This window comes from Danio rerio, chromosome 1 (assembly GCF_052040795.2).
Source record: "Danio rerio strain M-AB ecotype USA chromosome 1, GRCz13ab, whole genome shotgun sequence".
In the NCBI taxonomy this organism is placed as follows: Eukaryota; Metazoa; Chordata; class Actinopteri; order Cypriniformes; family Danionidae; genus Danio; species Danio rerio.
In genome coordinates, this window is record NC_141021.1 from 47,925,398 (window position 1) to 47,940,133 (window position 14,736).

Consider the following 14,736-nt stretch of genomic DNA (forward strand, 5'->3'; position numbering starts at 1 on the left):
TTATTAAGACAACAGAAAATTAAAGCCCTAAAAGAGAAAACAGACATGTCGTTAAGGCCCTTCGAAGAAGCGACATCAAATGTGATAGAAATGAGAGAGATCAGAAACGTATGGGAGTAAGTTTCGAAGCCTGATAGTAGTGTCCATTTCTTTTCGGGTAGCCTGTTTTGCAAATCGCACTGAACAATTTGTCCTTAGCGTCTGTTCTTGAATCAGTTAAAAAAAATACAAGAAATACACACGGCCCTGTTTACACTAATACGTCTTAGTTTTAAAATAGCATTTTAGAATGAAACGATCCACGTCCACACTGGAGTCTCATCTAGCATTTCTGAAAAGATCTCCATCCACACAACACCACTAAAAACACACATCACATGACCACACACAAACACACAAAAACACTCTGTCATGCGCTGCAGCGTCTGAGCTCCAGCAGTCACCCAAGAGAGAAGTACAAGTCGAACAGTTTATCAAGGATGTACCGCTGGATCGCTATAGTTGTTAAACATGATATTTATTAATCTTGTCTCTATCTAACGACTCTTCAGTCTTTTGAATCTATCAGGTGAAGTGTCACAGTGTCAGTACACTCGTTCAATCTTTCACTTTGATGCTTGTACTTAGTCATTTTAGCGAAAACCTCAGATACTTTTGGTTGGTTGCTGTTGGTTGTGCACCTTTTTACCAACCAAGTTTGTCGACGCCATTATAAGGACACAGATCACTGTGCCTATTCATGCCAGAGTCATTCGGAAAAAGTGATTGACAGGTGGTAATTTGTGTATAACTTATCTTTATTTATTTATGATTTGGTTATGAGTAAAACAAAGACGATGTGAGCCAGGTAGTTAAAACTGTAGGCTGCAAATAATTAATTCTTTATAAATTAAGTAATTATTCAAAAATAATTAATTCACCACCACCTACGGTGACGATGCTATCGCTCATCGTGATGTTAAGGCTGACGTGCACCTCTCAAAAAATGTAACTACCATCGCAATGACGCATAGCGCAAGCTCTGTGATTGGTTGGCTTGGTAGCGCTGACGAGTCTGGGCGGGACTGAGAGCTGCGCAAGCGGCGTGAGCCCAATGGAACGATTGTTTACAAGTGTGGAGTCCCGTGAAGGAGCTCCGGATGGAAAGTTTTGTTTTGTGTTTACCTCATAGTTAAAGTTGTTGCTCGTCCGCCGGTTCCTGCCTTAAAATGAGCGAGTTTGAGCCACTTGTACATCCCGGAAGCGTTCAGAAAGAACAAAACACAGGCGAAGAAACTCGACACAGAGACACATTAACACCTCACTGCCAACTAGCGTTTTGGAAGTGTTAATGCAGACCAACAGAGACAGCGCGCAGAAGTATAAATGCACAGCTACGCGCGTTGCATGCGCCGTTAGTTACGCCGGTCACTTGACGCAGAAGTATAAACCAGGCTTTAGACATTGTACAATGCCAAATTGGTCTACATTGCCTAAACCTAATTAAAATTATTTTAGTTTGGAAATATCTTCCATATTAAATGGAGGTTTTGTCCAAACCAACACATGAAATTTCTAATGTTAGAAATGGCTTCTATTTCTCACTGGTGGACCACAGGATATGATCACCTCAGGTAGAGCTTGTGTGCTTTATTCAGTGTTAAATGCTAATAATGTGAGTTTGAATGTCATTTTACATTACATTTATTGCCCTACTACTGAAAGCAGCAGCAAATAGTTCACCTCAGATCGTGAAAATAAAATTAACTGTTTGAAACTGAACTTTAGAACTGTGACTCATATCAGTGATTCAGCATCTATATTTAATAATGTTAAAGAGGGTTAAATATCTATTAATTAGATCATAAACCTTACCATTTTGTTGACGTGCAGTGAGTGCACTATTGACTAATATGCCATCATAAATTGTGAAAATAACCAATAGAAGAAGGCTTTAAAACAAAATTAATTTTTGATTATTCAAATGGTCAAATTCTGACTGAGGAAAATTGAATGAGCTGTCCAAGTTGTTATTTGCCTATAGGCTACTTTAGGCAAATAACAAATAAAAACTAATATGCACTCATTTAAAACAAGTTTTAACAGATTTGATTGATGATAAATTGATGATAAAACATTTTCATATTTCTTTATAAAAAAAAATTCTAATCTCATAACATTATTTATAAATCTGTAAAAACTTAGTTTAAATGCACATTTGTAAATATACACTTCGTAGTCAAATAGTATTGTAAGCACTTCAACAAAATTGTAGGAAATATTTTTGGTACATCAATAAGTCTGGTCACTATCCAACAAGCTAATCCAGCAATGCTTAGTTCTTAAAATATCACTAAAATCCAGTATTTTAACCCCATAATTTAATAGAAAACGAGGCGAATAACTGCAAAAATGTCCACTTTTTGCGAGAAAAGAACATCCTCCTTCAATAGGCTGGTTTTGATACAGGGTTACATTGTAACCTTCTCACCTAATGTTTACGTTCATAATATTTATATTATTTGCTGATTAATAAGCACCTCATGCGTCAGACTCTGCAGGAGTCTGCTAATGTCCACCGAAGGTTGCATATCAGTCGCGGATGCATACTTTGAGAGTCTTTCTGAATGAATGAATGAATGAATGAATGAATGAATGAATGAATGAATGAATGAATGAGTGAATGAATGAATGAATGAACTATGGGGTTTTCCACCAAGGCAACCTAAGATGCTGAAATATAATTGGCTAAAGTGGCAGTGGGCGGGTTAAAAGACCAAAACAAAGACAGCATTCCGGCACATAACGCACATTTTCAAAGCAGAATATCTGACTTTAGCATTGTTTTTCTGGTAAACAAGTATGTTCACTTCACATGTTTCTTAAACATCTGCAAATATATTATGGTTTTTGAGAGTCAAAAATAAGATAAGAGAGATCAAAAACGTTTGGAGTAAATTTCGAAGCCTGATAGCAGTGTATATTTCTTTTATGATCACCTGTTTTGCAAATCGCACTGAACAATTAATTCGTCATAAGCATGCGTTGTTGAATAAGTCAACTACTGATTCAAATGATCCAGTCAAGGCATATCTTCATTTAAAGAGACAGTTCTCATAAACATGAAAATATAGTCACTATTTACTCACCATCAAGTTGTTCCAAACGTTTATGAGTTATATAAGAAATTTTGCAGAATATTTTGCAGAATATTACAAAGCAGTAACCATTGACTTCTATTGGAGAACAAAAACTATGAAAGTACATGATTACCTTTTTATTTATTCTTCAAATGATCCTCTTTTGTGTTCAACAGAGGAAAAGAAATGCAGATTTGTGACTAGTGAAGGGTGAGTAAATGAGGAGATCATTTTCATTTTTGGGTGAACTATCCCTTTAATACACAGATTTAAATAATCCATTCAGAGTGAGTCTCCAGTTAATGATTCGCTGAATTCACAAATTCAAAATGAGCCAAAAACAGCAGATCCTCTGAGCTTTCCACTGAAACTGTATGATTTATTATTGAACACGAAAATCATTTGGGTCTCAACTGTCTGTTGTTTGTAAGGAGAATGTGCTGTAAAAAGGCAAGCAGTTTGAGCCCACTGTTTGAAATGCTTGAATGTAGAAGTCAACATTTGTTAAGCAGAAAAACATATAAATAAAATAACACAAATTTGATTGGCCTATTTTAATATTGTTGATTTCATCTTAAATAATTGTATGCACCTAATATGATCAACTACATTTGTCAAAATGGGCATAAAATAACATGAAACAACTTGTGTACATAATGATGGGTAATGCATTGCACTCCATTTTCACTCCAGTACAACTTCTGTTACATGAGTGACGAATGTTGAGTGGATTTGCAGGTCTTTTATCACTTATTTGATTGAAGTGCCAAATAATTTATTAATTATTTATTTATTTTCTGTTCCTTTTTTATTTTATTTTGTTTTATTTTTGTTCTTTCTTTCCTTTTTCTTCTGTTCTTTCTTTCTTATTTGCATGTACACTTCTTTCTTTCTTTCCTATTTGCATGTACACTTCTTTCTTTCTTTCCTATTTGCATGTACACTTTTTTCTTTCTTTCTCTCTTTCTTTCTTTCTTTCTGATTTGCATGTACACTTTTTTCTTTCTTTCCTATTTGCATGTACACTTCTTTCTTTCTTTCTTTCTTTCTTATTTGCATGTGCACTTCTTTCTTTCTTTCTTTCTTATTTTCATGTACACTTATTTCTTTATTTTCTTTCTTTCTTTTCTTCTTTCTTATCATGGTAAGTTTAGGCCCTTCTGGTAGATTTTGTTACTATAGACACAATTTGTTCTCATTAATGACCTTTTAATGGAGGTGAGAAAACATTTACAATTGTGAATTATTATTTTTAATTAAAATAAATCTATACTATATTAATATATTTTAAAATGTCATTTGTTTGTTCATTTTCTTTTCGGCTTAGTGCCTTTATTAATCTGGGGTCACCACAGCGAAATGAACCGCCAACTTATCCAGCATATGCATTACGTAGCAGATGCCCTTCCAGCCACAACCCATCACTGGGAAACATCCTTGCACATCATTCACACACATAAACTACGGACAATTTAGCCTACCCAATTCACATGTTTTTGGAGTTGTGGGGAAACCAGAGCACCTGGGAGGAAACCCACGCCAACATGGGGAGAACATGCAAACTCTACCTTCTTGCTGTGAGGCAAACGTGCTACCCACTGCTCCACCGTGCAGCCCAAAATATTATTCACTCAAAAAATATTTTTAGTAACTTTTTTAAATGGGTTGAAACAACACAATTATTGAGATTTTGTTGGGACAACTTAATTGTTTTATGTTAAATCCACTTTAATTTGTAAAAAAAAAAAAAAAAACTAATAGATTACCTTAATTCCTTCATGTTGTCTTAACACAAATTGATTGTGTGGAACCCAGAATTTTTTTACAGTGGTAATTCCTTTGATTCAGGCTTAATTTTCTGCACAATTACTTCAGCATTTACTGCCACAAGGTAACATTTCTTATAATTATCAATGCTGGAAATAAATTTTTGTCCTGATTTGTTTTCAGGATTCATATGCACATTTGCTGGATAAAAGCATTGATTTCTTTTAAAATCTTTTTTTTTTTTTTTTTTTTTTTGCATATTATTCACTAAGTTGTAATAGGCCTTATACCCAGCAAGCATTTTTTTTAAAGATGTCTAATAGACATATAAACATAGTCTAAAACAAGACTAAATTTTGGCTGTCAGTAAAAATCTAATAGATGTCTAAGAATAGGCCAAGACTAGACTAGTCATTAAATAAACAGAAATGAATGACTACACATATAGGGTCTGTATGATCTGTCAGTTTGACAAGTCTAGTATTGGGCTATTCTTTGATGTCTATCATATTTTCACTGACAGATCAAGTTTAGCCTTGTTTTAGTCAAACTGTCTACATTTAGATGTCTATTAGACATCTATTAAACACAAAAGTGTTTGCTGAGTAACGCCAATAATTTAATTAACAACATAGCCGGAGAAAAAAAACAATAGAGAAGAAAGTAAAGCAAAGCTCATTTCTTACCTTGAACATTGCCAGCCCAACTCCCATTGTCTCTCCTCAACTCCTGCATGATGATGTGAGCTGGGTCTTGTCTCGTCCTCTCATAGCCCTGGATGAAGGTGTTACTGACCGCTGAAGTAGTTTGAAGGATTGGTAAGAAAAAGTAGGGGTGGTGTAAAGACCGTGGACAAAAGTAAACTCCAGGCTGGATGGCTGAGCACAGGCTACACTGAATCAAAACTATCAAGAAATGTCACTCAAGAAAAGTAGGGAAGATGCCTGGCTCAGAAATGAAGACAAAATTAAAGACAAGTAAGGTTTGAGCTATGCGAATGATGTTCAGTCACTCAAGAAAAGTTAAAAGTCTTATATCAAATCTAAGAAATGGATATTAAAGTTGAAAATGAACCAGGACAAAGATAGGCCTACAAAATGTAATATAAAATGAAAAAAGAGAAGAAGATAAAGAGTTTCTTGGTTAGACTAAAAGTTCATTTTCATCTGTAAACAAGTCCACAAACTCTGGAGTATCTCGATGTCCAGCAGAATCCAGTAGTGAGAGGCTTGTAGAAGTGTTGTCTGGTCTTATATTGTCATTGGTTCAGGTATCCATATAAGTCCTTCAGGACCGAGTCCTTCTCATGACACTATAGAAACAGAAAAAACAGTATTGTCAGATTTTCAGTCTAATGACTTTAAAGGTCTAATTTGATGACTTTAAATAACTAAATGAGATCTTTTTTTCCCTTTTGTTCAAATATTTCAATTGATCTAATATAATAAATGCTTAACTATTTTGGAGCACAGAGGGGACAGGTGTTTGACAAAAACAGGGACACACTTACAAATGCATACTAATATATTTATGTGTGATATTTAGTCATGTTACTTACCAGTCTAACTGTCCTGTGGCATTTCATCATTATTTGGGTAATGTTACAAAAACATGATACACAAGACAGAGGGCGAGTGCAAGCATTCAAAAACAAGACAAGATGGTTGACCTTCCTTTGATATATCCGTTTCACCCAATAATAGGTTTGTTTGTAAGAAAAAAAAAAAAAAGTCTTATAAGTTCATTCAAGAGAAAAAATGGTGATGATGGATTTAAGATGTCTAAAGAAATTTCCATAAAACATCTGAAGCTGAATTTCAGGAGATTACATAGAAGCAATCACAAAAAAGTTAGCGTCAGCTTTAAAGTGATGCACAGAAAATAAAACATCAGCATGAATGAAAAAAGGAGATGCTCTGATTTCTTTCCATATGAAGTTCTTGGATCACCATCCCCTTCATAAACTTAAATAACTGACAACATTTTTTAATTTTATTTAATTTCCATATTCAGAGGTAATAAAACATATTACATGAAATAAATCGAAAGGATATCAATAAAAAAATAATAATTCTGTCACTAAATGTATCAAATGAAGTGTAAAACTGATTTAAAAAGGATCATTTAGGAGGTATACATAACTTACAGTGGGGAGTGAAAAGTTTTCATTCTCTAATGAGCTTGAAGTCATACAGTGGTCATGTACAACAGCTAAAATAACAGATGCTCCAAATAAATCAAGAGGTGGTGATAAGAAAAAAGAGATGCGATGACAGCCTGTCCGAAAAAGGAAAGGATGAGCAGATAAAACCGAGGCGAGTGACAGAAGAAAATTAAACACTCAATAAAACGAAGGAGTGACCATAACAGCGCAAATGGACTCAAGCTGGCAAGGAGGTGAAACAAAAAATGACTGCTGCACTAAAACCTAATCAATTTTTTGAGCAAAGACCAATTTATTGTTCACAATTCAGGTTTCATGATTCAACAGCTCAGAGGAGGCTGTCGACAACACAAATCACAAGTTGGAAATGTGTCCATAAAGAGCGAATGAGGCAGTGACGCCAACCTCACCCATCTCAGGCAAAGAACCGAAGCAGAAGCTCATCTGAAATGTGTCTGCAACCGTTTCTCGAACAAATAAAAGACACCAATGCTTGCACTGGAGATGAATGGAGAATGTTTCTGAACGGGCAGCTCAAGACCAGATGTGCATGATAGTGTGTTTATGTGTTTAGTGTGTGTTACAAAAGAAAGAGAGAACAAATGTATTCCTATTTGTAGGTGACAGTGGAAGATGGACACGTTTGGAGAAGGGAGAAAACGGCCATGGAGAAGTGATTTTTAATTCCTGACACCTGACTGTCCATTCGTTTAATGACGGAGTGTGTATGTGTATGTGTGTGTTGATGTGTGTTTTATGTACATGTAAAAATAGGAACACACAAGTACACACACACACAGACAAACAGACCGGACAGACACTAAACAAGCCGTCAAACCTACCTAGAAGAATATTAAAGCATCCAGGGAAAAAAAGAGTGATACGTGAGGGTAGATGGTGGAGGATCAAAAGAACTGTTTGAAAAAAAAGACAGAAAGAGAAAGAAAACGAATTTAAAAAAACGATAAGGAGATGGCTTGTGAGTTCCTTTCGCAATTCCAACCAACTTTCATTCAGGGAGCATCACACTTTCCAGATGAAAGGATGGAGGGAGGGATGGAGGGATAAGGGGATGATCTGAGGGAAGGAGAGACAGGTGAGGGAATGAAGGGGGTCATAAATAGTCAAAAACGAGAGTAAATAAAAGAAAAAAACTTGCCCCTTCTTTCTCTTCGCCCCTGCCTCGTCATAAATAGACAAAATTATACACCAAATAAATGGAGAAATAGATCAGGAGGCAAATGATGGAGAGAGCGAACAATTGAAAGGATGATGTGCCTCCCAGCACCACGATGAGAAAGAAGAAAAAAACAAAACGAAAGAAAAAAACAAATACTCCAGTGCCTTCCGTTTTCCTTCCTTTCTTTTAAACAGGGAGAGCAGTCAGTTTGCTCCGGCTGTCCAGTTGTTGCTTTAGTTCTTCTCTTTCTCTTTCTTATCTCTCTCACTCTTTTTTCCACTCTTTCTCCCCCTTTCTTTTGGCTTCTGTTGAAGGAGTCCTCCGTTTGCAGTAAATAATAGCCCTTTTCCACAGACAGTGACTGAGGCAGAACAGTAGGAAGAGGTGTAATGGTTGCGATGTCTGCCCAAGAATTCCACACCTCGAGTCTGTGCTCTCTCACTCACTCACTCACGCTCTCTCTTGCACCCCTCCCTTATGGACAGAGCGCTGTGGAGTAGGAGTGAGGCAAAGAAAAGAAGAATGAGAGGGGTCCCTCTGCAGGATTACTGCACAATTGACAGATAGAAAGAAAGAAAAAGGATGAGAATGTCTTCTCAATTCCAGTTCAGACAAAGTGTAATATAGATTGAAGCAGCAACCATTGCTATAGCAATTTGATTTTGAGATGGAGCGCATAAGTTACACCTAGAAGAACATTTCACATTTTAGCTCTAATTATTGACTCCCCAGTAAACAAGTCTGTAAAAGTGTTTTCCATTTATTTACGTTTGTGAATTGCATTATGGGAGGTCGACTCTGATCTGTTTGACTTTGGGTGTTGAAAATTCAACTCTACAGTTGAACAAAGTGACTTTTATTGACATTTTTGTAGTTGTACATATAATGTATAAGAAATAATATATAGAGAAATAAAGCTGTTGTAGAGAAACAAGGCTTTTGCACTGTAATATACAACACCAACCCAGGCAATAACTCATTTTAAACTATTAAAAATGTTTATAAAAGTCTCTTTTTCAAACTTTTCAGGGTTAAAAAAGAAAGATCAAGATCCCACAATCAGCCAATTCAAATGTTATCTCTCGACTGAATAGACGTTATCAGTAGTTATCAGCTGATATATATGGGCCAGTATAGGGGATGTTATCATCCATTCACATGGTTAGTCATCTATAGATCACATATGACTGCAGACAGAAGTTAACGAGAATTATTTATTCTATTTAATACATTTCCCATTAAGGCGACACGGTGACGCAGTAGGTAGTGCTGTCTCCTCACAGCAAGAAGGTCACTGGTTCGAGCCTTGGCTGGGTCAGTTGGCATTTCTGTGTGGGTAAGCTAAATTGTCCGTAGTGTATGAGTGTGAATGGGTGTGTATAGATGTTTCCCTGTGATGGGTTGCAGCTGGAAAGGCATCTGCTGCGTAAAAACATGCTGGATAAGTTGGCGGTTCATTCCGCTGTGGCGACCCCAGATTAATAAAGGGAATAAGCCGAAAAGAAAATGAATAAATGAAATTTCCCATTAATTGAATTTATTAAGGTCTACCCCTACCCCAACCATCACAGTATATGTAAAAACAGATCTGGATGTGGAGTCTTCTCTATTAGTAAAGCTGATTAACCACGATAATTATTTATAATATTTATTAAATTTCTCATTATTTGTATTTTATTAACGTCTACCCCTACCCCAACCCTAAACCCAACTGTCACAGTAATGTAAAAACAGATCTGCATCTGGAGTCTTCTCTATTAACCATGTGGATGGATAATAAACAGCTTTCTGAGCCTACCAGTAGGCGCAGAAGACCCCTCCTGACCCATATCTAACAGCTGATAACCACCGATAACGCCCATTCAGTCGAGTGATGACATTCAAACTGGGTATCCTAATGCAATTCAAAAGCATAAATATATGAGGAAAAAAATGAGATAAAAACATGAATTACAAAACAAGGAAAACTGCTAATTTATGGATATTTGTGGTGTAATTATCTAACAAGAATTTGATAAAACTTTACAATAAAGTCCCTTTTTAAAAAAAAATACTTCAAAAGCATTTTCATTAATTTCCACATTAACAAATCCAACTCTTCAATTTAATAATATAATAGTAATTATTACAATATAATGAACAGCTGAATGCTTGTTAACTAACATTTCAGGGCACCTATGATGAAAATCAAATCAGTTGGTGTGTGGACAAAACTGTGTGTAGGTAAATGCAAAGTTCTCAACCTTTTTCACTTCGAGGCCCACCTCCTTCTCCGAAATGTTTTTAATAGGCCCACACCTGGCATTTTTTCTTAAACTGATAGTCTAAAGAAAATGCTTATTTAAAACCTTTATTTATTATCAAAATATTTCCTTTGCTTGTTCTATTATTATCTTATTTTCTACAGCATTTTATTTAAAAAATATATATATATCTAGAAAATTAAATGTAGAATATTTAATAATATATATTTTATTTAATTTTTACAACACACACAGATTCAAAGCTTCTGAATTATGAAGAGTTTTTGGGCATTTTCTTTAATAAATGAACCTTTACAGGACAAAGATGACAAAAAAGCTGCTGCTTTGAAATGGACTCACTACTATTCATCTATTGATTATCTCTATTAAAAATAAACAAAAAAGTATAATACAGTAAAAAAACTTTAAGTCTGTTGAAACGCATCGATCTGAAGGCGGTTGGGTTTTTAGGATATTATTGAAGTTCGCTAACAGTAGGGAACAGCCATTACACCAATCCTTTTATATAAAACTTATTTAATAATTAAATCAAATAATTATAGCACAATAATTTAGTTTATTTTAATTCTCGCGGCACACCTGTAGCATCGCTGAGGCCCACTAGTGTGTCCACTGTCATATTGGAGTGATATAAACACAACAAGTCTCTTTTTTTTAATTTCTTGACATTAATATATATATATATATATATATATATATATATATATATATATATATATTATCAAAGTCAGAATTATTAGCCCCTCTGAATTATTCACCCACCGTTTATTTTTCCCCCAATTTCTGTTTAAAGGAGGGACGATTTTTTTTACACATTTCAAAACATAAGGCTAATAATTCAGACTTCAACTGTATGTATATATATATGTATATATATATATATATATATATATATATATATATATATATATATATATATATATATATATATATATATATGTATATATATATATATATATATATATATATATATATATATATATATATATATATATATACATACATACATACATACATACATACATACATACATACAGTTGAGGTCAGAATTATTAGCCCCCTGAATTATTAGCCCCCTGTTTATTTTTTTTTTCCCCCAATTTTTAGAGAAAATTTTATTCAACACATTTCTAAACATAATAGTTTTAATAACTCATTTTTAATAATAATAATTTAATTAATTAATTTAATAATATTTTACTAGATATTTTAAAGACACTTTTATACAGCTTAAAGTGACATTTAAATGCTTAACTAGGTTAATTAGGTTAACTAGGCAGGTTAGGGTAATTAAACAAGTTGTATAATGATGGTTTATTCTGTAGATCAAAAATATAGAGTTTAAAGGGGCTAATAATTTTGTCCTTAAAATTGTGTTTTAAAAACATTGTAACATTGACCATGTGAAGTTGGTCATGTATATACAAAAAAATCTACATAAAATTTTATTACAATTATACAGAGAAGCCAAAAGAGAAGACATATGCAGATTCACGATACAATAGGTACAATATGAAAATTGTTCCTGCTCTCTTGTTAGTACAGAGGACAAAAGAATATATCCCATACTCTTTTAGGATGCTCTACAAAGCTAAAACAAAGTCGTAAAATTTTTATTCTAGCCAAAATAAAACAAATAAGACTTTTTCCAGAAGAAAAAATATTATCAGACATACTGTGAAAATTTCCTTGCAATATTTATATAATATATAAATATTTAACAAAGAAAAACAAAAATCAAACTGTATATGTGTTTGTGTGTGTGTGTGTGTGTGTGTGTGTGTGTGTGTGTGTGTGTGTGTGTGTGTGTGTGTGTGTGTGTGTGTGCAATGCAAATAACATTTGTGTGAGACGCATTATTTCAGAAAGCCTAAATAAACTCCACCACAACTACATGAAATAAATTTACCTGGTATTTTTGACTAATTAGCTGTATTTCAGCTTCATTGTTGTGTATCACTGACTGCTGTTTATCTGCTGTAACACATGAGAAGCAGACATGCACGTGGAAGCGGAGGGAGCAGTTCATTTGGATTTAAAGCCACAGGCTACAAAAACAGCTACACTGTACTCAGATACAAAAATGGGCAGATTATGGAGGCTATAATAAATAATCTGATGGGTATTTTGGGCTGAAACTTTACAGACGCATTCTGGAGACACCAAAGGTTTATCTTATATCTTGTAAAAGGGGGTAAAATAGCTGCCCTTTAATAAATTTTTATAAATACCGCAATATGCATTACCTAATGTTAAATAATGGACTTTACCATAAACTGTTACTGAGAAATCTTTTCTATGTGACTACTAGCATTTCCTTACATTCCAGCTCAGTAACTGTGGCATGTGCGTAATTCAATTAAAATTCCAGCTCATTAATTGAAATGGAGCCAATACTTAATTCCGCTTATTCCCCGGTCCTACTCAGATACTAATTTTGTACGGCTGCATTACCACTCCATCTGTCATCGGTCTGAGATTTCTGTGTTCAAGTGAATGTCTGCTTCTCAGATGTCTGCTCTCTCAAGGACTCTCTCTCTCTCTCTTTCTCTAGATTCTTGGCTTCAGCTACTGATCACTTGTGCTTTTGATCCTCCATTTCTTGGCACCTGTCTCCCACTTCTTTTTGAAAAACTCACACAGACTGTCTGCCTGTTGCTCTTTCCCTCTGTTGATCATTTTGAAACGGACAAAAATATAAGAAGAGTTATAGAAGAACCACAGAAATTGTGCAACTTTGGATTGTTATTATAATAAATAAATAAAATAAATAAATACAATGTACTAACTGCAATCATAATCTAACACTTCTGGTGCTCTTAAAGTGAGAGGGTTATGGATAGATTTGGTGGTATGGATAGGTTTAAAGTTTCCATGAAGTGCTTTGAAATGTGCATTTTGATTTGACATTTTATATAAGCCCCTTTCACACAGTGATACCAGTAAATAACCGGAAAATTTCCAGAACGACTTACCTGTAAATTCAAAAAAGTGCTGTTCACACAGACAAGGATGTTACGGAATTTTTCCGGAAAAGAGCATTCACACATATATTCCAAAATACAGGTAAATTCTGACATCATTAACCAGAAATGAGCTCTAAACAGCTGCGGTTGTACTTGTAAACATTTGACTACATTACAAACTTTGTAGATAGATAAGTATGGTGAACAACTTTGATGAAAACATACAGAAGAACACTTTTGAATACCGGGGTGTTCATAATATGTGTGTGTGCTGGCACCCACCGTTTGCGTTACGTGCACATGTGTCAGAGCTTGAAGGTAAACAAACAACGGAATATCATAAACATTTTATTTATATATTTTTTAACCCAGCTGGCATTAAGAATGAACATAGAAATATTATCTGACTAACATCTAGCAGCAAAAATGTGTCTGGAAAAATAATCTCAGGCTTTTATTCTCATAAACTGCATGAAATGTTAATGCGTCTGAGTGTTCTGATTGGCTAAAGTAGACATCTTACATCTGCATGTTCTAGATGTGAACGCGATCTTTCCGGCAATCTTTCTTCTGCGTTCACACAGTGCAGCAATCCGGCAAATTACCGGTAATGTTACTTCACTTTCCGGAAAATAGCGAGAACGAATTTACTGGTATTTTCAAAAAGGGCTCGTTCACACAAACGACCTGTCCAGAAAATTACAGGTAATTTTCTGGAAAGGTCTGTATGTGTGAAAGGGGCTATAATCTTAACCGAAACACTAAGAGAGGGCAGGACATAGTATAGCTCCTCCCCCTTTTTAAAAACAGCCAATAGTGTTTTGTTTCATCACAGCTCTGCCAGTGAGTGAGGTATTTAATCAATGAATTACAATGTGAAGCATGTATTTACCCAATACGTACATTGTAAAAATGATTCGTTTCAGTGTAAGTACGTATTAGTTAAGGTCACTTGATATAAAGTACTACTGAATTTCAAAAATTATTTATGCCCTCACCTGAGATAAATATATTCTACAAGACTATATTAGAGGTAGTTGCACATCAATGCAGTTTCTTTAATTACACTACAAAGTATCAATGCTAGAGAGCAAACCTAAAGTGTTACATAAATAAACACTACCCCCGCTGTTTGGAATTCATGTAGACTACTTCCAATTTGAATACATAACTAAAACAACATTGGCAGTATCATTGGCATCATTTACATTGGGGAAAGCAGGGGATTGTCCACACAACTTTTTCTCATGGGCAAATTTGTCCACACTATTTACAG

At 34.6% G+C, this 14,736-nt stretch overlaps 1 protein-coding gene across 10 annotated transcripts in view; it reads right to left on the bottom strand.

Moving 5' to 3' along the window:
• Nucleotides 1-14,736, bottom strand: part of grin2bb (glutamate receptor, ionotropic, N-methyl D-aspartate 2B, genome duplicate b) — a 199,278-nt gene that overhangs the window by 177,177 nt on the left and 7,365 nt on the right. For 4 of the 10 annotated variants that reach the window (XM_087235944.1, XM_087235938.1, XM_087235941.1 and 1 more), the window contains exon 2: nucleotides 5,573-6,198. In XM_087235944.1, coding sequence (XP_087092070.1) covers nucleotides 5,573-5,599 — 27 coding nt within the window. In that variant the 5' untranslated portion in view covers nucleotides 5,600-6,198. Of the gene's footprint in view, nucleotides 1-5,572; nucleotides 6,199-6,444; nucleotides 8,661-13,025; nucleotides 13,163-14,736 lie in introns of those variants that run through there. The other 6 variants (XM_087235943.1, XM_087235942.1, XM_087235940.1 and 3 more) reach the window with 5 other exon arrangements.